The 25,899-nt window shown below is 46.8% G+C and overlaps 1 protein-coding gene across 1 annotated transcript; it reads right to left on the bottom strand.

Moving 5' to 3' along the window:
* Positions 1-563: 563 nt before the first annotated feature.
* LOC149362521 (uncharacterized) lies at positions 564-25,536 on the bottom strand. The gene is made up of 6 exons (XM_089569736.1): positions 25,403-25,536; positions 16,420-16,520; positions 12,751-12,813; positions 2,764-2,838; positions 1,848-1,901; positions 564-653 (listed from the first exon to the last, which is right to left on the bottom strand). The coding sequence occupies exons 1-6, from the start codon at positions 25,521-25,523 to the stop codon at positions 570-572; spliced, it is 498 nt and encodes a 165-aa protein (XP_089425862.1). The 5' UTR covers positions 25,524-25,536; the 3' UTR covers positions 564-569.
* Positions 25,537-25,899: the final 363 nt, after the last annotated feature.

The following is a 25,899-nucleotide window of genomic DNA, read 5'->3' on the forward strand; positions in this document are numbered from 1 at the left end:
TACCTGAGCTTACCCGAGTCACTCGGGCAAGCTCCGGTTAGTTCTGAGCACAAAATAAAATATGAAAAGTTTCTTGCTCGGGAGTGGTACATTTGAACTTTTGTTTTCGCACTGAAGAAGAAAAGGACATTTCACCTTGTTTTAGAGAGGATGAAGTGCCAGTTTAGCGCGCTTTATCTCTAGCTCCCTCTCACACAAGAAGCAGCTCTGAGGAAGTTAACTGCGAAGGATACATTTGGGGGATTTACGGTGTCTTAGTAAAGTAGTATTTACTTCTTACAGAACTGCATCGTTCATTGTGCTCGCATACGTTGAGGAAGTGCGTTTTGCAATCTTACTTTTGTAATAATTGTTCCTTAGTAAAAACAGTCGGTGTAGCAGACCGCAACTTTCAGCTTGTCATTTTAGTGTCGCGTTTATCTACAGCCTGATAAACTGACATTTAGTAATAAATTTGAACACAGTGGGGCACTGCCGTGTGCCCTTTTCTGCTGAATGGCACCGAAGAAACTCTCGAATCCTGTGTTTTTTTATTATTCAAATTATAATACGAAGACCCCACCCCCTTTTCAGCCTGATACAAAGTCCTTGGCATAGGCAGCTGTCTTCAGAGCATAACGCACATCTTTGGGAATCAGATGCCTTGCACAGCGCTGGAATTTGAGACAAAACATTAGTGCAACCGCCCAGAATCAATAAATCAGTAGATGTCACGAATGAAGTGTTATATCACAGGTACTGTCTTGTAGGGTTGTCAGTAATTTGTTTTCGTTATATATTTTACCCTAGTGAAAACATGTTACCCTGTTCGGTCACGACCAGTTCTCAACGGCTGATCGGCTGAGATCATATCACAGTGCCCAGTCTATTACTGAAAGTTTTATAGTAGCGATATTGGTGCCCTTGTAATGGCTCACCTATACGCCGAAAATTCCTTAGAGCGCTATTCACGGGGCAAGAGGGATTGAATACTATACTGTGTGACCCAGGCGCGGGTTTCTTTTTCAGGTTGGTGCGTTAGGGTTCGAGTTCAAGATGGTATGATGTCTCTCCAGCACGTCTGTACCACGGGTCACAAGAAACGGTCATGCAGTTGGGCGTAGTTCAGCTGGAGGAGCGGCTCCGCTCTTTCAGGAAAGGGAGACGTGGGGAAGCATGAAAACGTGTCGAAGGCAATGCGATGATTCAATGGGCCGAGGACAAGCTTAGTATGATTGTGTACTGCTCGAGTAGGCGACACATATCTGAGAGCAAGAGTGGCCACAGTGGTTTCAGATATGCGGGGGGTAAGGTCACAAGGCAAATAAATCGTATCAGCTTTCCTAATGTATGTAGGCTCGTTGAGAATAAGGTATGCATAACGAATAAGGCGGTGAGAGTGTCGCAGGTCTTTCAGTATGTCTCTAGTGCTTCTGGTGCATACAATGGTCATTTTTGTTTCGTAACAAGTTCAGGCCAGGGAGAGACGGCTTGAACATATATGGACGAGGGCTGAACTCGTTCGTTTTCTGCTAGCTCTTAGAAGCAGTGACCCAATCCAGAAGCACTTGCGGAAATATATATTCTTAAGAATACATGTTTTCAAGAGAAGGAATAAGAGCGTTCGGTTCCTTTAAAGCCCATGAAGAATGCCGTGCGAAATAAAAACGCTGCATCTGAAGTTCTTATTGAACACTGGCATCCTTTGGCAGCAGTAGATGATATGCATCCAGTAGAATGAGATATATGGTTAACAATAGCCAAATTATGACAGGTAAGGCTGATGCTGCTTGAAAACATCACAATCAACACTACCACCCCTAGCAATAAAAGAACAATGCCCTCGAAAGCCCCGTGAACGTACTTACTCTGAGAACTGGCTCGAACATGTCCAGGTCAAATCTGTACTTCTTTGGATAGCTCTGCATGAATAAAGTGAGAAGGAATCGCTGTGGACCTTAAATTCGATGAACATGAATCTCAAGGGAAAGTAAAATGGTTTTCTAACAAAACCCAAGAAATATCAATAATGTTCTTTGTGTGTGACGATAATCAGCATACATAATTTTCTTCTTGTTCCCATGTCGTACTAGAGATTTTATAAATAACATCATAGGAGAAAAAAAATGTGAGAGGTATCAGTTCTGGTTTGGTTTGGTATTATGGGGTTTAACGTCCCAAAGCGACTAAGGCTATGAGAGACGCCGTAGTGGAGGGCTCCGGAAATTTCGACCACCTGGGGTTCTTTAACGTGCACTGACATCGCACAGTACACGGGCCTCTAGAATTTCTCCTCCAAAGAAATTCTAGGCGCCGCGGCCGGGATCTAACCCTCGTCTTTCGGGTCAGCAGCCGAGCACCATAACCACTGAGTCACCGCGGCGGCAGGTATCACTTCTGGTATCCTATAAAAGGCATCCAGAAGGTCGATAAACGTATCATGCTGCGCTCCTCCACGTGTCGTGAGCGAAATTCGACAACATGCCTCGGAGCTCAATGACGAGTGTCACGATAACATTGAACCGAATGGACACAAATGAGCACACCACCAAGCCACTAAGCCTTTATGCACAATGGAGAAAATGTTAAAGCTCAAAAAAAGACGAGGTCCGTTTCCTTTCTCCTCGTACTGAGATTTTCAGCAGCGCCTTATTCGTAGCTCCTGCTAATCAGGCCGCCCAAAGTAAGCATAGGAGTCCAGAAAGCATATTCTATAACCCTCGGGGGCGGGGGTGACGCTGCAAGTATATTCTTGTCTTCTAAAAGGCCCATATCAATACTCACGGGATACAGAGTGGCCCATGTGTCCAACAGCTTTTTACCGCAATCTATCAGCTGGTCTTGGAAAGCGCCCGATGCCTGGAGCATGCATGGGGTGGAAGACAGGAAAGAAACAAAGTTAGCCATCTTTATTTCCAGAAATGGATGCTGCACTGGCTACCTGCTAAGCTAAGATGTCATCAAGCCCAGCAACGCACTGGTTACTTTGGGTGTCACTGGTGGAAGAAATGGACGACGATTACCATAATCGGAAATACGAAATTGCAGTGCAGCAAATGAAATAATTTAATTTTGGAATAAATTGAGATTCACAGAGACATGTATAGTACAGTTACAGACCGCTCTTCATTTCCGACACAAACGCGTCCTTGAAGTATCATTCCTCTCGTAGTCCTCGACTGTCATCAGGGAATGCGTATCGTTAGAGAAGTGGTAGGAAATACCTTCGATGTGCTGGACCAAAGCCGGTTCTAAAAAACGAGGTCTATGCATGGGTTTTCGAGGTTGTCACAGCAGTGGAAATAATTACGACAGTTATGATTAGGACGTTTTTGAACGTAAATGATATGCAGCTCTTGTTTGCCACTATATCCGCTATTTAATTCCCCACTACTAACACTAGTATGGATCGATGCGCGGTTATTGCGCAGTGCAAGAAGATCCCAAAGTGTTTCGTGAGCGCGATACCCCACAACTACACACCCTTTATCAGCAAGCTCTTGTTCAACACCACGGCGCACAGATCACTACATCTGACGTACCAATCAGGTCTACGTGTACCGAAGAAAGAACCGTAAGCAGGGTACATAGATGGCCAATCCCGCCGCTCTGTTGTGATCTCTGCGAGCACCACCCAAGTGCTGGTAGTCTATGATTTCAAGGGGCTATGTTTGATCTATCTGGCTCCTGCAAGGCAAAGTACATTGTTGTGTTGCAGATTGTGGTCGTGATGCGCGTCCTTTGCATGGGCCGCAAGGGAGCGAAGTGTAAGCTCAGCGATCAACGAGAAGTGCGGCACTCAGTCATGGTGCAGCATTTGGTTGTGACGGTTCGAGTGTGTGTGGGCGTAACCGACGAAATTCCTCGCTGGCGTTCTGCTGGAATTGGCTTTCACAGGTTGGAATGTGAAGTAGTTTTCCTAATGGGTGACGTAGTGTCCGCTGATGACTGGAGCGCCGCTGAGCTCCACATTTATCAAGTTTTGGAGATGAGTTTTTTAGTAAGAGTACACGACTTCTTTCTGCGTTCCACCCGGAGATTTATGAATCGTGATGGCACCTGCCTGCATGACAGGCAGCTAGCATTTTCTCACTAATGTGCTGGTGTTCTTGTTGATAATGCACGTGACTTCGCCCATTTCAAATGGTATGGAGCTTGATTAATGTTTTTCTTGACAGTTTAACTCCTGGGATTTTGGGGCGGTATGGTTCCGATCGAAATTTTGAAGCCAAGCTCACCGAACAGCAATCAGATGCGTTGCGGGTCCCCAAGCGACTAATTCGGCTCCGCCTAAAATTTGAGAAAGTATTGCAGAGAATCCGACGTCGTTCTGCCATACTTTCTTCGAAAGAGAATATTATGACCGATGGTGACGTTCAGTTGCCATGTTAAATACATTGTCTTGAAGTCCTTGAACACCTGGACGACATAAAACGGGGAAGCTGGTGGAGGTATAACCCACCCAAAAGCTGCCCGTACTTGGAAGTGATGATCGGGAATCGCGAGTCGCTGCAATGAAATGTGTTGGCAGGCGCCATGCGAACTTCATCGATAATACCACATTTGGTATACCTGAATGTATAGCGGAAGGTGTTGTACTCGTTGTCATAGCCCGCCGTCCCTCTAGAGGCTGTTCCAACGCTGCGTAGTTATTGCACCAAATGCCACCGCCGCCTTTAGAGTTTCAACGCACGCGATGTAGGTCTTTTCATTGTCTTAGCCAGCAGGGTTTTTGTGCCTCTTTCAGACGTCCATTATCATGTGCAGTACAAATGTTTTGCCACACCTAGCCACTTCTGTGAAGTTGTCCTGCATTGACGGCGAGTGAGGAATGATGCGCCTGTCAAGAACGCTCAGGCGATCTCGCACTAGCCCTCTTTCGCATTCTCCAAGGTATACAGGTACTGACCACTGCTCATGACACCTTCGCGTGTGCACATGGCGGAACCATGTAGTCGAGCGCATAGATTACTAGGGCATCAGATTCCTTGTTCTCCATAGCCGGCGGGTGCAGTTTCACAACGAGATGCTCAGTAGCAGTGCCTCGCCCCTCGTAGCTGTGTATGGCGAGGATTTCGTTAATGTTTACATCGCTCTGGTATCGTGCTTGGTGCCTTTGAATGATATCCATGTGTTTCTCATAGAGCAGCTCGAAAGAGTTGATATGAAATGTCCACTTCTTCACGGTACGTGTAGAAAAGCAAGAGGTGATCTGTTTTGAAGCAAACAGGACCGTACATGAAGTAGCCGCGTAGCGGTGTATTACGCTTTAAATTACCTTATTGCAAGTGTAGATGTTGTAGTCAGTAGCGTAGTATGCGTGAGTGGCGGCTTCCAGATCTTCACCCTGTTGTATGTAGCACTGGACCGTGTCTTTTTCCAAAGATACGTTCGGAATTATTCCAATACTTCCTGCGGCATGAGAGCGTTAATGGTCCGGATGAGCGTCCTCTATCAAGCCCAGACAATGCTTACAGAGACAACCTCGCAGCCCACTGGTGACGTGTCTAGCTTCAGCAAACACCAGGTGGCGTCCTGTGTCGACAGGTCGATTGCTTTGAGCGTTAGCAGCATACGCGTACGTAATAAGGACGGCTTGAAGATCCTTGTTAGCGTAGAAGATGGACGTCATCTAAGGGTGAAAGCAATTCATTGTGTGGAGGTTGTGCTTTTCCAGCAGGAGACCATCGCGTACACAAAAAAAAGGTCTGTTGCAACATGGTTACGCACGTTGGTGAAGAGGAGCTGAGACGCTGAGAAGAGCTTGAAACATGTGAGCATCCGGCAATCCGGATGTGATGACTGAAATGTATCTGTCGAAATTGTTGGCACCACACTCAGCGTTGGCATGAGGATGCCGCAAAAGACAATCTGCGTCGGCGTTCTGTCGGCCACAATTTTGCACTATAAAGACATTGTTTTCTTGCAGATGACGTGCACATTGCGCGAGATAAAAGGAATTGCCTTGGTCTTTTGTGCCCACATAGCGCTTCAACATCTTAATGGACGTTATACTGATTGCAATGGTTAGTATTTAAAGTTATGCATCCAATTATGCTTAACTGTATGGGCTAGTAGACTGTCGGATAAAGAGTACCAATTCGGCGAATATAAATGTACTCCGCTTTGTCCGTGATGCCGTGATGTTGCCAGAACTACACGGAATGAAAGTTGGTCGTTGCTTGGGGCATATGCATGGCTTGGTGTGTAATTGATTCCGTGGTTCTCGGTCCTTTTCGTGTCCGCATTACTCTTAACATGTAGGAAAGCCACTAAGACTATACGTTCTTCACTCGTTTCATCAAGCGATAATTGGTAGTGTAGTGCTTATAGCAGGTATGGGTGTGCTGATCCACTTGCGTTTTCTACCGTTTCAAGTACGCCCTGTCCAGAAAATGCAGAGCAGTGGCCTTTTCCAGCGCGCGCAGAATGTGCACGGAGAGCTGAAGGTTAGGGACATTATCGTGCCAGAGGAGAATATGTGTGCCGAGTCACTTTACTGAAATTCAATGCGCTAAATGTAGTCCGCAACTCTATGGTGCCCGAAGGAAGATATGTAAGTCTTACGGAGCATCTTGAGAAAAAGTCGCAGCGTTCGGTCGATTCACATTGAATTCTTTTAATGCTGTTTATTTCTGCAGAAAAGTCGCTGGAGGGTCTATTGGGCTAAGACCTGCTTAATCATCATGACTGAAGCCCATTAAACTATTAAATAGAGCAGTGATTTAGATGATGCCGTTTAAACAATTATCGCACCAATTCTTGCAGTTTCGCATCATTTGCTGCCAGAATTCAATTCATTCAAAAGACAAAAAATAAAATTCTCCTGTTTTGAGGACACGCGGTAAACACCATACATAAGTCAAAGTCATTTTAATCAGGCAGGAGTAATAGGTGCGTAGGAGGCAGACATAAAATCAAATTGATGCCTAAGTGTCGGCCCCCTTCCCCCCTTCCCAAACACATCACTCAACAACAGTTACAGTCACATCTTTGAACAAAGTTTCGATCAGTAATCACCACCATAAAAGGAACACACTAAGACAGCATAGCATACAGGGCTAAGTCATATCGCAAGGAAACAAGCAGCTAAAATAAATGGCATGTAGTAATCGGCAGAGAAAGTAAACAAGCAGGAAGAATAAAACATTTACAACAAAAACCATCTGGTGTCTGCTTAGAACCCAGAAAAAAAAGGAAATAGTCAAAATTGTGTGCTAAAAGAATGTGTTAATGTTTTTTTTTTAAAGGCTTGAGCTGAAGAACTGTCAGTAATGATATTCATAACCACGGCGTGCTTATTCAAGAAGTCAGGAATCTAATACGTTAACTTTTGCGTTCTGTAGTTTGTACGAATCCTGTCTTTGTTATAAATGGTATACCGGAGATTATACATGTGTTCTTTATGAACATATTTCTCTATGAACGATATTGCAGTCTGCTAGATTTGAGTGTATATAGCTACTGCTAGTTTCTTACATGCGATGTTTGTGATAGTCAGGATTCGGTGTTTTTGGAATAACGGGGCTGAGCGAGTTCGTCGCGGGACATTTTCGATTTGAAACATGAAACACATATTTAAATTTTGTATCGAACGCCATCAAGTTTCATAAATCGAGTACAAAACAGAAGCCAGCGGCAAAGTGAGAACAAAATATAGCCAGCACATTGTAGTTACAAGAAAACAAGCCTTACCTCACAATTCAGTCCTGGCGCATATATCAATTTACTTAGTTTAATCGGGACGTTGCGTGACAATGATTGATAGTTTAAAATGTTCTGAAATGTGGCATTTCACGAGCATCAAGATTTCTTGTGTGTTGTGAGGACTTTGCCCCGCGTATTCCTCTTTGTTTGCTTTCCCGCGATGTACCCTCCCGCGGCCGGTCTGGAGGAGGAGCACGTTCCGTGACCGTCCCTAGTTAGTTACCTTAATTAACTGGAGGGCGCCTGCGTCACGGCAGCATGATCGCCACACACGGCAACACTGCTGCGCGCGCGGACAGAGGACACTATCTTGGGCTAGGAAGCTCGTCGCGTGCGGGCGTGTTGGCGCGGCCCTCCGCTCTCCGTCCGCGCGGCGACGAATCGTGGGGAAGAATGCTCTGCCCCATTTCATCCTGACCGGCCGCGGATATCTCCTGCACTAGCGTGGGCGAACATTCGTTCGTAATCTTCCCGGTCAGTAGGACGACCTTGATTCCTAAGCCCATTTTGTTGCTAGCTGGCGTTGTTGTCGTTGTAGCAACAACTGCTTGTTTATGTCAGCCACACTGTCATTCCTTTGTTTCCCTCAGAGCAATGTTCGCTGTGGTCGGCGTGCGCTCGGTAGCGCGCGCGACCATGGGGTGGAGTGCCGGTGGTTTTTAATTGCGTCAGCCGCGGTTAAATGTATTCGTCCCCCTACTACAAACATCACAGTGTACATTGCGATTCCGGTGCTGTGGAGACTGTAGTGCCATTACTTGGTTAATAAATCTAGGGGACGGAATGCTGAATATTTCAATTCGCGAAATTCGCAACTATGTTCCATGCCAGCTCTTTCAAGTACCCTTAAAGCATTCTTTGTAAAGACCATTGGGTCCACTTTCCTACTACAACGAATCATTCTCTTTTGTATTTTCAGAAGCCTGTTTCTATTTCAACAGACAGACAGACAGACAGACAGACAGACAGACAGACAGACAGACAGACAGACAGACAGACAGACAGACAGACAGACAGACAGACAGACAGACAGACAGACAGACAGACAGACAGACAGACAGACAGACAGACAGACAGACAGACAGACAGACAGACAGACAGACAGACAGACAGACAGACAGACAGACAGACAGACAGACAGACAGACAGACAGACAGACAGACAGACAGACAGACAGACAGACAGACAGACAGACAGACAGACAGACAGACAGACAGACAGACAGACAGACAGACAGACAGACAGACAGACAGACAGACAGACAGACAGACAGACAGACAGACAGACAGACAGACAGACAGACAGACAGACAGACAGACAGACAGACAGACAGACAGACAGACAGACAGACAGACAGACAGACAGACAGACAGACAGACAGACAGACAGACAGACAGACAGACAGACAGACAGACAGACAGACAGACAGACAGACAGACAGACAGACAGACAGACAGACAGACAGACAGACAGACAGACAGACAGACAGACAGACAGACAGACAGACAGACAGACAGACAGACAGACAGACAGACAGACAGACAGACAGACAGACAGACAGACAGACAGACAGACAGACAGACAGACAGACAGACAGACAGACAGACAGACAGACAGACAGACAGACAGACAGACAGACAGACAGACAGACAGACAGACAGACAGACAGACAGACAGACAGACAGACAGACAGACAGACAGACAGACAGACAGACAGACAGACAGACAGACAGACAGACAGACAGACAGACAGACAGACAGACAGACAGACAGACAGACAGACAGACAGACAGACAGACAGACAGACAGACAGACAGACAGACAGACAGACAGACAGACAGACAGACAGACAGACAGACAGACAGACAGACAGACAGACAGACAGACAGACAGACAGACAGACAGACAGACAGACAGACAGACAGACAGACAGACAGACAGACAGACAGACAGACAGACAGACAGACAGACAGACAGACAGACAGACAGACAGACAGACAGACAGACAGACAGACAGACAGACAGACAGACAGACAGACAGACAGACAGACAGACAGACAGACAGACAGACAGACAGACAGACAGACAGACAGACAGACAGACAGACAGACAGACAGACAGACAGACAGACAGACAGACAGACAGACAGACAGACAGACAGACAGACAGACAGACAGACAGACAGACAGACAGACAGACAGACAGACAGACAGACAGACAGACAGACAGACAGACAGACAGACAGACAGACAGACAGACAGACAGACAGACAGACAGACAGACAGACAGACAGACAGACAGACAGACAGACAGACAGACAGACAGACAGACAGACAGACAGACAGACAGACAGACAGACAGACAGACAGACAGACAGACAGACAGACAGACAGACAGACAGACAGACAGACAGACAGACAGACAGACAGACAGACAGACAGACAGACAGACAGACAGACAGACAGACAGACAGACAGACAGACAGACAGACAGACAGACAGACAGACAGACAGACAGACAGACAGACAGACAGACAGACAGACAGACAGACAGACAGACAGACAGACAGACAGACAGACAGACAGACAGACAGACAGACAGACAGACAGACAGACAGACAGACAGACAGACAGACAGACAGACAGACAGACAGACAGACAGACAGACAGACAGACAGACAGACAGACAGACAGACAGACAGACAGACAGACAGACAGACAGACAGACAGACAGACAGACAGACAGACAGGCAGGCAGGCAGGCAGGCAGGCAGGCAGGCAGGCAGGCAGGCAGGCAGGCAGGCAGGCAGGCAGGCAGGCAGGCAGGCAGGCAGGCAGGCAGGCAGGCAGGCAGGCAGGCAGGCAGGCAGGCAGGCAGGCAGGCAGGCAGGCAGGCAGGCAGGCAGGCAGGCAGGCAGGCAGGCAGGCAGGCAGGCAGGCAGGCAGGCAGGCAGGCAGGCAGGCAGGCAGGCAGGCAGGCAGGCAGGCAGGCAGGCAGGCAGGCAGGCAGGCAGGCAGGCAGGCAGGCAGGCAGGCAGGCAGGCAGGCAGGCAGGCAGGCAGGCAGGCAGGCAGGCAGGCAGGCAGGCAGGCAGGCAGGCAGGCAGGCAGGCAGGCAGGCAGGCAGGCAGGCAGGCAGGCAGGCAGGCAGGCAGGCAGGCAGGCAGGCAGGCAGGCAGGCAGGCAGGCAGGCAGGCAGATAGATAGATAGATAGATAGATAGATAGATAGATAGATAGATAGATAGATAGATAGATAGATAGATAGATAGATAGATAGATAGATAGATAGATAGAATGTGTACAATGTGTACAATAGATGGTGTACAATATATTAAAGAGCAATAATTTCGGTGAGACTAAATAATGCTTGAAATATATTAGGTTAAGCTTTGAAGGGAAGTCTATTGTGACAAGTGATACAACTCCCGTAATTGAAGGCTATTTTGATGATAGATAATTTATATCAGTGTCCCAGCCTAAGCTGCAAGAGTCTTCAAATCATCAAAATAGTCTTCAGTTACGGGAGTTGTAGCACTTGCCACAATAGACTTCCCTTCAAAGCTAAACCTAATATATTTCAAGCATTATTTAACTCTCACCGAAATTATTGCTCTTTAATATGTATGCTCCAAGGATTGTCTAATTCATGGCTTTTGAATTTAATTGTAAGGTTAGTTATGCTTCTCTGTTTCTTCTGCGCAAAAAGAGTCCTTTAGTTTTGCTAGCGTTAATTTCATTTCGGTTTGCTTTGGCCGGGACAGACAGCTTTGCAGGAACTTTTTAGACTTTAAAATTAAATTATCTCTATAATCTCAGGAGGGTCTTTTGGACTGCAGTCGGCGTATTTAAGTTTATGATGATGAAAGTGCTGGAACGCATGCTCCTTCATGCATTTTAGTGATTCAGAGGAGGATAGCAGGCTCGCATCGAATCAAACACCAGACGGTTGCCCGGCAGCATGAATGCATGAACGCTGGCAGTATGCACCCCGGCCCGACTAGCTCACGCTAGGGGTGCGGGGCAGTGGCCGGCATCTGAACGAACGCCCGCTGTGCTTGCTTTCATTTGCTACAGCGTCTCGTAAGCTCCACGTTGGCAACAAATGCAAAAGGTGCTTCTGTTCTGTGTGGTGGCAGTGCAGGCGGAAGAACCGCAAGTAGTTGAATTATTCCCCTCTCATACGGGACAACTCCCCTTCCAATCTATAACCCCCCCCCCTCCCCTTCCATCTGTTCCCTCGCAGCACATCTGACGCGTACAGCGAGAAGATGGACAGGTATTATGCCTCTCACTTCTTCAATAAGATCTATTTCGCATTAAGTAGTAAACACTAACAATTTCTGACACCTCGGTCCTCACTAAACCATAGGTAGAAAGCGCGCCTGTTAAGTATTCTTCAGACAACTCTTATTGCGAAAGCCACACTTCACGAGGTCAAACCGGTTCACCGGTTTCTGCGAAGCTTGACTGTAAGGGGTTACCTTGGGAAAAGCTTAAAAAATAAATAAAATAACTATCGCCGTGACTGGGCTTCCAACCCGTGGTGGCGGGAACAGATCAGCTCTGCTGGCCACTGCACGAGACTACAGTGCTATCGCGCAGCCAATCACGCCTTGTGTTGAACTGCAACGCAATCACGCGCTATCAAAACTAATACTGCTATCAAAACAATATCCGCGTTTTGATCTATGTGGCGGCAGTGACAGAGATGTGCGCTGCATGCTTTGTGGTGGACAACGTTGCTGTAGAAACACGGCTCTGGAGCAATACGCGTCGGCGTTGACAGCATTGCTGCAGAAACGCACCACATGAGCATTGACAGCCAGAAAATATTGGGTAAACTGGCATTGACGAGATAAAAGTTGAAGGCGCGCATAAGGGGCTCCCTTGGTCAGTGGACACCTCAATCGCACTTTCTGGAATGGGGCGATGGTGTGCACATGCAAAACACTGCGCTCTCGCAGAATATTTTTTCCTTAGCAATGCTAAACTGCCAGCCAATTTTTTTTCCCCAAAAATGTGGATCAATTTGTGGTTTTCGGATCTAAAGTTGAGAGGTCTTACATTTTTGTTTTCTTCCATGAAAGCGTAGCAGACCCTGAGTCCGCCACAGGCTCGAGTGACTTCCTGAAAAAGTAGAAAAAAGGAATGAATGCTAACGGAAATCAATGCCCATAAAACGGAGTCAATTTCAAAGGAATGCAGGTCATAAGAGTCTGATTAATATTATTTGTTTTTATATCCACGCTTTACAGAAATGCCCAGTGAACGCTTGTGTTAACTGCAAGTTAGAATCACTCGGATGCCTAAATCTATTATGTGCTGCCAATGGGCTGTATTAGATTTCATGGGTTCCTTGGGCGGAGGTGGCGTCAGTGCCACATTTTCTTGCCGATAAGACTGCTAATGCTGTTGAAATAAATATATGCCGTGTGTTGCCCGCAATTTACATGAACGAAGCAGAATAAGCGAACGCTCTAGAGAACTGCATTATACAGGTGTTTCGCCTAAAACTTTCAATTTTTAAAAATAGAGAAATTAAAATTTTGTTCTGGCCTTTTAGAGAAATATTTTATTCTGTTAAAGGAAAATTAGGAGCTCTAAAAGGTACTAATTAACTCAACAATTAACAAAGATTAAATAGTAAACTTTTTAATTACGGAAGATTGGAGATTCATTGAAACGGCAACTACGAGCTGCCGGTGAGGCAAAGCCATATCGGATTTTAAACGAACAAAAAAAGCTAATTTGTTTGGCACTGCAGTGCTGGCAATTCTGGAGGTTTTCGACGTACAAAAACCGATACCTAGCAAACGAAGCACGTAATTAGGGACGCCCACGAGTGACGCAGCCGTGACTTCACCGGTAGGACGGAGCCATCCGGAGGCGGCCGCTGGTGCTCGTGAAATGCTCGTCTGGCGCAGCGTCATCGACTCGTGGGCATCTGCGATATCGCCAATGCATTGCGGGCGCGGCTCATCACGGTCCGGGCGTAACACAGACAGTTTGGGCATAACAGCTCTCGTAGGCTTCAGTTTTTGGCGGTGAAAGAGGTGCAAGAAAGAGAAAACAGTCGCTGGCATATTTATCGGGAAAATAGATGTCTAGATTTTTTTTGGGTAATGAGTTCTTTTTTCGAGGCTTGGCTTGTGCGCTTTCTGTCACATTTCTGGGCGCGCCTTCAGCATGGCTCCGACAGAGCTGTGTAACTTTTCGACTGCAGGAAAGTTGGACATTGTTATTGCCTATGTTAATGCAAATGAAAACGCACCTCTGGCAGCACTTTTATTCAAGGCGAAGAATCCTGCTTCTCGTGTTCTCGCACTTGCAACTTTCCGGAGTATCTTCAATAGATTCCGTACAACTGGATTTGTGGAGCCCGAAAGAAGAAAGCGAAAAGAACCAGCAGCCGAATCACATAAGTCAGCTGTAATGAGGTACGTTGCTGCGAAGCCAGAAGCTGGCGTTCGAGAAATCGCCCGAGCGACCGGTGCCAGTTCTTCCACTGTTTCGCGGCTGCTCTTAGTGCACAAATTGCATCAGGAATTGACGCCCAGTGACTATGACAAAAGGCTGGACTTAGTAACTGGTGCTTGATCCAGTGTGATCAAAGCCCTGACTTCTTGCACAGTATCTTGTGGGCTGACGAGGCCCAGCTAAATAGGAACGCAATTATCAATGTGCACAACGTCACTACTGGACCCAAACAAACCCACATTGGCTGCGCCCACACCACCATCAGGGCCGCCGCGGTGGCTCAGTAGCTATGGTGCTCGGCTGCTGGCCCGAAAGACGCGGGTTCGATCCCGGCGGCGGCGGCTGAATTTCTTTGGAGGAGGAATTCGAGGCCCGTGTACTGTGCGATGTCAGTGCACGTTAAAGAACCCCAGATGGTCGAAATTTCCGGAGCCCTCCACTACGGCGTCTCTCATAGCCTTAGTCGCTTTGGGACGTTAAACCCCATAAGCCAACCAACCAACCACCATCAGGTTCGCTGGTTGGCAATGTGTGGTGCGGAATTTTTCGAGGTCAAATTGTTGACCCATATTTTATTGATAGGAATCTCACCGCCAAGAGTTAACGACTACATTTTAAAGAATTGTGTGTCCGATTTCGTTTCCGTGTTGCGGCTGAACGCCCTGAGATCAATGTGTTTTCAGCACATCCACATTCAGCATCCCGGGCTGGGCAATTCCTTAACAGCTCCTTCCCCGCACAGTGGAATGGGCGCGGCGGACCAATTGCCTGGCCACCGCGTTCGACACACTTGTCCCCACTCGATTTTTTTGTGGAGTTACAAATAAAGAGAAAAGTGTAGGAATCGCAACTGGCGAGCCTCGACGACCTAAAAAAAAAGAATCGAAACGTCGCTTGAACATGTCCCTCAAGAAGTGATCATGCGAGCAATCAACTCACTTAAAGATCGCTGGATGATGTGCACTGCAATGCAAAGAGGCCATTTCGAGCACATACGTTAAGGAGACTCATTTGCAATGACTGTTTCGGCGTAGTCGCCTTTAAGATACACAACATATTAATAAACTACTGTTCAACACCTCTCTCAGTTGACCGTTCCGATGCCTATTTTCATTTGTCGTCCAAGCAGAGCGGCATAATAAGAGTAATTTTGTGTGCAGTGATCGAAATGTTTCACGCCAAATCTTGTTAGAGAAAAGCATCCACATCAACTAATTTCATCGCCAAGAGAAAAACCATTAGAGCTTCTTAAAACATGGAGAAAACTTTGTCTTGCACTTGAACGTATCTAAAGAAAGAATTCAGATCCTGCTCGAAGTATTGAACCTTGTGCAGCAGGCTTGTCGGTCAGTTGCCAGCAACCGTTGACGCAGTGCAAGCTAAAAGGAAGAAAAATGTGGCGGCATCACATGAAATACCACGACGACAGCCCTTGATTAAGCGCAGTCAGACAGCCGATACGCCGTGGCGCTGAAACGATGACGCGGAGCCAGACGCGCATTATGTGAACGGGAGCGGCCGCCTCCGACGGCTCGGTTAACCCGGTAACATCCGACTGCATTACACGTGGACATGTTTCGTGTGCCCTGTTTCGTTTTCGTGCGTCGAAAACTTGCAGAATTGCGAGTGCTCCAGCGCTAAAAAAGTGTGCTTTTTGTCGTTTAAAATTCGATATGGCATTGCATCACCGGCAGCTCATAGTTGCAATTTCAATGTACCTCCTATCTTCCATAATTAAAAAGTTAATTATTTAATCTTTGTTAATTAATGAATACCATTTAGTGCGCCTGATTTTCCTTTACACAGAACACAACATTTCCCAAAAAGATCAGCACAAAATTTTAATTTGCCTATTTTAAAAATTGCAGTAAGTTTTTGGGGAAACATCCTGCAAGTATTCTTCGCGTAGCTGGGATATCTTTATGATTTCAAGAGGATATGTCATGGAGATGACGGGACGGTATTTTGTCAGTCACCAGCCACTGTCTGTTGCCACTACAAAAATTGAGATTCCTAAAAGATGCGACGCATCTTCCACTTTTGCCTCGCCGTGGAAAATGTATTCATCCGTGAAACTCTCATATTGACGATTGGAAAGGCGATTCATTGTAATGAGAGTTTCAATCCAAATCGAGCTGATTAAGCAAGCAGAAATTTTGTTAAAAAAACTTTTATTGCTTCTTCTCTACTCGTCGCTCTGTGTGGCGCTTGCGATATATCCATAATGCACTATGAACAGTACTCGATGTAACTGACCTTTATCATTGCTGGCCGCACATTCAGCTTCTTGACCTCCTCCTTACAGGAGTACAAAGCTTCCGTTGCAACCCTTAAAGCCTTTGCTTTTTCCCATGGGTCTGCGCGAAATCAGGAATTTGTCAAGTGCGAAAATTAATATAAAAAGGAATAATTTCCTTTTCTTAAAGAACGTCACTTCCACCCTTGCTTTTGCAAAGACGAAACTGTAGGATGTGCTTGGACACATTGCTTACGTGCTTTTTGAAGATTAAATTTTTTGGATGCCCTGATAAGAAACCCCAACAACGGGTCTTGGAATTCAGAAAAGGGATATTTGATGAGCAAAGTACAGGTTTTTGCGAACTCGAGCATGGCTAGGAGCAGATGCTTTGAAGCCACAGGACTCCGTAACTCAGCACTGGCCCTACTCGCCTGGTTATCTCTTTCAGGGGCGCGCTGTTTCTTGCCTACATTTGCTCCCCAGCGAACAGCATGCTAAAGTAAAAAAAACAGAGACTTCTTTTTTTGTTGTTGGTACTGGCTACCATCCCGTGAAAAGGCAGCAGTAGCTGCCTCACATTTTATACTATCAACTGGAGCAGCAAAAATTTCGCAAACAAAAATGTCTAGTTTCCTCATTACTTTACCGTGATCATTAACTAACCTGTTAAATTACTCACGATTGCTAAATATTTTCGCTCCTGGAATTCTGCAGCACAGCTGGTGTCCATGCATTGCAATTTTTCTCAGTTTTCGCTCGTCCCCCTAGCATGCCTTGCGTTCGTCATTAAGGGTGAGTGTATGTTGAAGTATAAGAAGTAGAATTGTAAAATATTTTACAAATCTATATTAATATTTCTGATAGACAATACAACTCGCTCCTCCAGCAACATAAAGCAGCTCAAAAAGTAATAGAATCAAGGATTAAATTTTCTGAGGCTATGGACAGGAGATTTAAAATGTTTTTCACGTTAGGTCTAAAACATACCTATAGGGAATGCAGGGCACCGAGAGCAAAAACAGTTTTTAGTTGACTTTCGTGTAATCAGCTTGAGCAAAATGACAGTTTTGCTCTTTCTACTCTAAAATCATTGCCAAAAAAATGTCGCGCTTGAGGTCACAAGGAGTTTGAAATCTCGATATAAGAAAATGCTTTAAAATAAGGTTATCGCTGACGGTGACGGTTTAATTTCTACAGTAACTGTTAGCATACGCAGGCTGTACGATGAAAGCCAGCGATGGGAAAATACACTGGTAAATATTAACATTTTAGCAGTGGTGACCTCTTTAATCAAGTCTTTTCACAAAATTAAATAATGGCTCGAAGCCATAAAGCTCCAGGGCTATTTGCCGGCCACCGTGACTTAGAAAGGTATATCCGAAATCATAAAACTGTCGCCCTTACCCTCTTCGGGTATGAGTGTCAGGATCACATGCATGGCCTGAATCGCGTTGCACTTTGTCGTATGGTGCACATTCGGTCCTGGCAGCTCAGCGATCTTTCATGCTGAAACCACGTATTCTTTTACTTCGATCCAAGATTCCCCATTTTGGTTAATTTTTTTCTGAAGGAGTTTCGATAATCTACTATCTTCGCCACGTTATTGCATCGTATTTTCGTTCTGTGAAGGTTCGACAAACGACGTAGACATCTTCAGCACCACCGATTTAGTTGGAAGTTATTTATTTTATAATGTCGTTGATGATGGTGATGAATTTTTATGGCACATTGCAAGCTATGACCCCCAGAAACAAGGTGTAGGTCAAGGAGCCATTCTGCAAGCATTGTACATCACAGAAGCCAAACACCAGACTAGGGAAAAATATGTTCCCATTGAAAACCTCCCACGACCCAATGGCATTCGCGATCGGGATCCCAACTTCCCGCATACAAGGCTGATGCAAAACCACTAGCTCACTGCGGACCGGAGTCGAATATGGAAAACCCAAGAACCAATTTCGAACGCGCTATTTACGAGGCTAAGCATTGAAGGTCAGTGGAACTGCCGTGTCGGCACAATCTCAGAATATTTGATTGACCTCTTTTAAAGATAACGGGCGCAGGAATGCTTTGCGCAATAGCAGTGGCGGCAAATCTACACATTTTGTGATTGGGCGACACGGCCCCAAAGAAAGGCTTTACGCAAAGGCTTTATCTATTGCCCTCTTTTATATCTTTGCTTGTAGCCGGTTATGCGACTTCCCTGACCATGAACTTTATTATTAGCCGAACATAAATTTGGCACCGAACGTTCGCCCAAGTTCTCTGCTTATTTCTCAAACAAGCAACGCAACCTGGAAAACAAGCAACTTCAAAACCCAAGAGTATTTCGTTTCCCCTTTAACGCCCGACCTGAGGCTGAAAGTTATCTGATAACGTAAAATACACCCAAGCGCAATATAACCAGCTCATAGCTAATAGTGCGATGATCCTCCGTTTTGGTGTCTCCCGTACGAAGGACCGTGGGCATAGGCAGGAGGGGGGGGGGGGTTATGGAACTTCAGCCCCCCCCCCCCCCCCCCCCCCGAAATTTTGTCAAACTGTCACGCACCGCTGGCCAAAGCAACCACCAGCGCCGGAAGTCATTCTGGATTTTGTCCCCTACAATGTTTTTTCAGACTAGAAAAGACATTTTGGCGCGAACATTACTAACTCGGGTTGGACTTCGTGGCAACGCCCATGCACCTAGAGTGACGTAACGCAAGCATCAGTTAGCATCATGGCCAATTACCATGACATTAATAACCGTTGTTAAATGACCTTGCTTATTGAAAGCCCTGCCCACGCGGCGTTTCCCAACATACACACTCGGATATTGGTTATTTCAACTTGCGGAATAATTGGTGGCTTTCATTTGTCATTTTTTTTTCTCTTTTAGCCAACTACCTTTAATTTTTCTTTGAACCAAAGGACTACCCTTCTGTAAATATGGGTGCAGAATAATTGTCACCATGTAAGCAGTTAAATAATGCGTACTTTCATACTGATTTCTGCATTGTACCTCTTTTATTCTGACCATATGGTGCTGTCGCGACCGCAGCATGGCCCGAGTACATATCGCGACTTTTGCTGTATAATTTTTTTGTTGCCTGGATCATCTGTCTTTCCGTGTGTAAAGTTTACTATATATAGGTGATTGCGCAAGATGTTTATTTGCCTTGTTTGACGCATTATATACAGTGACTTTGGATTAGATAAGTAGATTTAATGGAGACATACGTGTATCTAAATATCTTGTTGCGAGGTTTTGTGTATACATACAGTGCCTTTGTGTCTATTGAAACTTTTTGTCCTTTGTGAAGTTTTATCTTCGCATATCTAATTCTCTATTTTATCTTCGCACTTGGAATGCATATTTTGCAGAACCCCTCGTTTATACACGTGCTCGTTGTAGCGACTAAAATAGCGGTGAAATTACTCGAAATGCATGAGCGGTGACAGCTGCTGCTGCGCAGTACACTGAAACGAAGGCCAGCGTCACTGAGATTTTTCCCTGGCCGTTGCATATGTGCAAAGATGTAAAGGTTCTTGAACGACATACATTAATTAAAATATTTGTCCTCTACTTGCTCATTTCATGGCGTTCACTTTTTTGATATAAGCGGCATGCACTGCTCCCCTGGTTTCGGACTGACATAGTTCTAGACTTCGTGTGATATTTTCTTTACTTATTAAATACGCAAAAACATGGAAGCAGTCGTATCAGTTATGTCTGCCACGATTTTTAAGATATACGAATGCATTCTCTTTTTTAAAATACATATTTCACTGGTCTAGACAGTGCGTAGCGTGAACTAATACAAAATGGCATTGTCAATGACACTGCAGTCATTATTTTTGTGTTTGATACCTCCACAAATTATATGAGGAAGCCGAACTGCAACATGAGAGCCTCCCCCCCCCCCCCCCCCTCCGAACAAATTTTCTGGCTGCGGCACTGCCAAAGACCGTGTGCTTCATGGATTTTCTTTCGCCTACCTTCATCGCTCTGCACATAGCGGTCTTGATATGTGCGGCCTGTGCCAGCGCCGGAAACCCCTAGCATTCTCTCAGCGGGCTTTTCCCAAAATATTGGCGTCGCACCCGAATCTATCTATTATGTCAGATCTGACTATCGGACAGTTTTCGTGTTCACCTCAGGAAATAGATGGCGTGCAAATGCTACGGAATAATCTACCAGATTCGTAAATGTGCTAGCACATTACACCAAATACGGCTACTTATCCTGTCACTTTTCTTCAATAGGAGATTATGTAATGGCGTTCTGCACCATCTTCTTACCTATCTCGGCCGCTGCCTTCTTTTAAAAATTCTCGGTGACATTCTTCGTTCCTTTAATATCTAAACATAGAGATCATTACGGTCCGTCAATTCCTTAGAAACGTTCTCACCGTGTGCTTCAACCACCCTCACATTGATACGGTCGCATTATAAGTTTCGCCCGAATATCCTTACTGGGATGTAGCTGCCCTGCATGTTACATTCGCTTACAGCTCCTCCCGCTATGACACTGCCGATGTTTGATATTTCTACATTGCTCATGGCCGTCAGCCCCAGTTACCTTAGTCTCACCGCTTCCTGTATCTGATGCTCCCAATACGTCCGCGACGGAATTGCCCGAGGCGACCATGTCCACTAACATGCTCACAGCACACAACCAACAGCAGGTGTACTACGACCGGTGCCACTGCTTTATTTTAACATTGGCTCCTCATCTTACTTTGGTCGCCATCTCGCCGCATCGGACTCTCCAAAAAAACTGTCCCGTTGCGATGGCCCGTAGTGCGCACAGCGCGACGTCACAGTTGTAACCTATGAGATTGCTGCGGCTTTTCCGGACGGCACCTGCCGTCCAGCCCGTGTTACATAAACATATTACTCGCCTGGAACCTGCTGTGCTACAAATCGGGGTGCCTTGAAGCGTGCTAATCTACACCGGGACAGTGTTTTCAAACCTTTAACATTGTTGTAGTACCACAGCGTTAGAGGTTCAACAGTGCTAAAGTTGCACTAAGTTATTTGAGCCAGCAGAATTTTTTTTTACCCCTTTTCTATTATCATAAGAAAACCAGTATCAGCGCATTGACATCGTCAACAAGAGTGGTCTGAAGACAACACTTGGAGTTCTTAGCCTGGCTTCTTCCAGTATGGCCTTAGAAGAAGCGCGTTTCGTATCGTTGCATCTGCAGGGTTCCAAAAACTGATTGCAGAATTAGTCTCCCTTGTTGAGAGCCGCACAGTTCAGATCCTGCTTCGTCGACTGCAAGCTAGGAAGCAAAGCTATTTCTTTGAAGCCCATCATATTCAAAACACAATGGGATGGTTATCCACGGGATACAGGTGTCAGCAGAACCCTCAGTGGTTTTACAGTGACATTCATTGCCGCCTCGACATACCAGCCTCCGCACAAAACGATCGCAGCCTCTGCAGGCAGTGCCATCCTCGGTTATTGAACATCTGACCGGCATCTACCAAGGCGACCTACAAATTTACACTGCTTGCTCTATGAGCACGCATGAACAGTCATCCTCAGACATATTTGTAGTGCCTGACCTTGAAGTATTCTGGGCTGGGGGCCTGCATTGCGCTGTATCGTCCACTTCGGCTGAATCATTGCAATGTCGACTAGAGAGCCGGCAAAGAGCGGTTCGCGTAGATAAATATTTGTCTCTGGCCTCTGGCCTGCGTCAAGAAACTCCAAAAAGAAGGGTTTACAGATTGCTTCCAGTGGCTGTGAGCTCACGTTGAGTCACTGCTAAGATGGCGCAAACCTTGCTGACCAAAAAACCGGCTCTTATCCATCTCCGTGCCGGTATGAAAGGCCGACAACTTCGCAAGGCATTACTAATTCATGTTTCTGCATTTCGACCGCTTCTGCAGGTCGCTTGCTCTACGCGAGGTTTGCCGCGCGGTAGAGCTGTTGTCTTGCATTACCTGCGCATGAGTTAAGCATACAAGTCTGTGTAGATGCAAAAATTCATCGCGCCAACTAACCTATGTGTGCAAACTGTTATGGTGTGGGTGATATGAACAACTTTAGCGTGCCCACGTTTTTGTGCTGGGTTTGAGACACTCTTCGCGAGCGCGAGGAGACTGAACGTTCCTTTGGACGACGTCTCTTCCATCGGGTACCCTGAGTTCTCCCGAAGGCAGAAGCGATAGAACAGCGGGACATGCAAAATAATTTAAATCAGTGCCTGGGGCGGAGCATTTACCGACAGGCTACTGTAAAGCTAATCCTCCAGTACACTCACACCACCACAGCTACCGCCCCACCACCCATGCGGTGGTATTGCGGCAGGGGGAGGGCCATGAAACGGATAATAGGACTTTAGAACTGCGGACACGTATACTAGATTGCCCCGACTCCTGCTGAGCACGCGAGGTGGCCCCACGCCCCACCCCTGCCACTCTGCGTGCGCTCATTTATAACGCTCTAAATAATGAGAAAGATGACTACGCAAACGAAGTGCTTCGGTTAAGCGCGTGCTATTTACCCTGTGTTTTGATCGTTGTTCTCTTGTACGTTCTTTTCTGGGTACGTCCTCTGTCAAATCACGTCATGTTAAACATTTAGACCACTCCCCTTTACCCTCTCGTAGAGCTGAAGGAAAAATTGGAGATGCTTGAGCTCCGCCTTAAGCGTATTACGCGATAGTCTTAGTGGTTAACAACCATACATACGGAATTGGACTTTAAAGAGGCGGGTTCGATCCCGGCTGCGGCGACCGAATTTCGATGACAGCGAAATTATAGGGGCCAGTGGTTATTGACTCAAGCGGGTATCTCGCCCATTCCAATCTCCCCTTTTACCTCTCCTATTCCCACCCCCGCTCCCAATCTTCGTATCCTTCCCCTCCCGACCAACATGTCCCCCGTCCTGCACGCCGGACGTCGTCATGCGGCCGCACAGCACCATTCCCCTCTCTGTGATACCCAGGGTGTAGCTTACACGGATGCCTCTTTCGTGGCTCCTCGAGGTTCCTGCGGCTACGCCCTGTACCATCCACACCTCCCTGCTCCTGAAACCCACACCAGCGGGCCGTATCTACACCCTCCAGACGCATTGTCCCTCGAGGTTCTCGCCATTGCGCATGCCCTCCAGTCATTTGCCCTCCTTCCCTCTCTCCAAGCGTACACAGTCTATTCAGACTCACAAGCCGCTATGCACCACATACAGAAACGCACCCTGACCCCTTCTCTCCAACAGGAGGTCGAACGAGCGGTCTCCGCACTGCAGCCTTTCATCGTTTTCCTCCGCTGGGTCCCTGGGCATTCAGGGATTGACGGCAATGAGCTGGCCCATCAGCTCGCCCGCGACACACTTTTCCGGGCACCGTTGATCCCCTGGCCCAAGCCCTCGGAGGACGGTGGGAGACTCACCCTTCGCCGCACCATAAAAGAGGTCTACCTTCAGCTCCGCCTCGACAAACGCCTTTACCCTCCCCCTCATCCATCACTCATGGTGCCGGAGTCTCGCCTTCTTCGGCACATTCAGATGAATGCAGTTATCACCCCGTCCCGCCTCTTCCTCTATCGCTATCGATCGGACCCTTCCTGTCCCAACTGCCCCTGTATCTATGCGGACCTGGCCCATTGCCTCTTCTATTGCCCGGCTGCTCAGCAGTCGGGTTCCTTCCCCCCACCCTCTCTATCCATCACCACCTGGCTCGACTGGCTTGGCGCTGAAGAGGAAGAAGAACAGCGGCTTCTGGTCGCCCAGGCGGTCGACATGCTCGGCCTATAAATTATGGTCGAATAAAAGTCTTTTACTACTACTACTACTAGGGGCCCGTGTGCTGTGCGATGTCAGGGCACGTTAATGAACCCCAGGTGGTCGAAATTTCCGGAGCCCTTCACTACGGCGTCCCTCATAGCCTGAGTTGCTTTGGGACGATAAACCCCAATAAACCAAAGCATTCATGGATCTCTGGTAGTCCTGATAACAATTCTAACGCAGTGGTGCAGCGGTAAAGCGATGCGCCATTGCCTTGCGATGCCAGGTGCTGCCATGGGTGAGGCTTGTGGGCTCCCTGTTGGTACTCGTAGGAAAGTTCTCGCGACCAATCATTAATTTAACTGCCACCTGCGACAGTTCTTAGTTCGCTCACAATCCGGTGGGCAGGTTGGGATGACGTAACAAGGTCATGCCGCCTAGGTTTCCTACCTACGTTGCTTCTTCGAAGATTTTTCGCTCACGACGCCGACACCGACAACGACGACGCCGGAATTTGTACACAACCGGCAGTTTAATGCAATCGTGTCAAAAATCGCCAAATCAACAAACCATATGCGTGTGCCCTACTTCTTAGAACTTGCAGCCGGTAGGGTTTTGCGATGATGAGTGGGCTCTTGTCGCTGCCGCTTTTGCCTGTTCGTTACGGCACACTGAAAAGCGCAGAAGCAGACTTGATGCTGCGGTGTTGTAATAGAGGTACAGTAAATCCCCTGGCCCACATTTTATATTCTCCTTTTATCAAGGAGCGCTAATATGCAGTTAGCGTCCAGGAGCATTAGAAAGCATTCCATACTCACAGAAATGTCTCGTACAGCACGGCTACACTGCACTTCTGCAACCATTAAGGCTCTAGCAGTTGAGGTGCCAGGAAGAGAATTGTAAGTAGTGTATCGAACCAATTCATCAGTGCCCAGCCTGCTTCAAATCGTTTGAAGCGTTGTCAGCCTTTCTAGCTGGATCGTTTGAAAACACTACTGCCTCGACTTCAGATGTTACGTTAGGCGGTGCAAACCACTGGCGTCGAAACGAAACACCGGGTCACTGGCGCGATATCAATAGAAGTTTAAGCGCTGATGCAGCGTTACCTCTGATTTTATAGGACTCATACAGATAGTGTCAATGCAAACTATGGTTTTAGATTTATTCAGCGCCTACTAGGATATAAAGTAAAATACAAGAGGGAGCAAGAATATCGACTTCACTCACTGGTGGAATGCCCACAATGGTGGACTGTCAAAAAGCACAATAACAATTATACTCACTTAGGGGGCGACCGCACCACTGAAATTCTTGTCCTGTGTGAGAAGTTATTGAAAATGAAACAAAAATCATCACTGCCGTCCAAAACCATCGCTCGGAGCGCGTGCCTCTCATCGCGCACATCTCAAGAGGTCGCGTTGGCAGCATGCCTGTACTGCAGCTGCCCAGAGGCCTAGATATATTGTCTGTAGTGGAGCGCCGCACAATTTTTATTCAAGGCATCTGGCTATGTGCACACTCATCGGTGTCAGCGATGATGAAGTGCCCTACGTTCATTGACGCCAGGGCAGCTGGTGCGGGCTTAACGATTGTTGGCCCAGACGGCGGGCACGGCGTCCGTTAATGCTCGTCGCTACTACCGCTGCATGACATATGATGCCTCCTAGATGGGCTTCATAGTTCACCGGTTGGAGGTCAGGCTCCTTGTAACCGCCACGGACAAAAGGTCGCTGTCAGGATGCAGCAGAAGGAACGCGACCATAATTAAGGGTACATACAG

This window comes from Amblyomma mixtum, chromosome 2, assembly GCF_055824585.1.
Source record: "Amblyomma mixtum isolate Tamu chromosome 2, ASM5582458v1, whole genome shotgun sequence".
NCBI lineage: Eukaryota > Metazoa > Arthropoda > Arachnida > Ixodida > Ixodidae > Amblyomma > Amblyomma mixtum.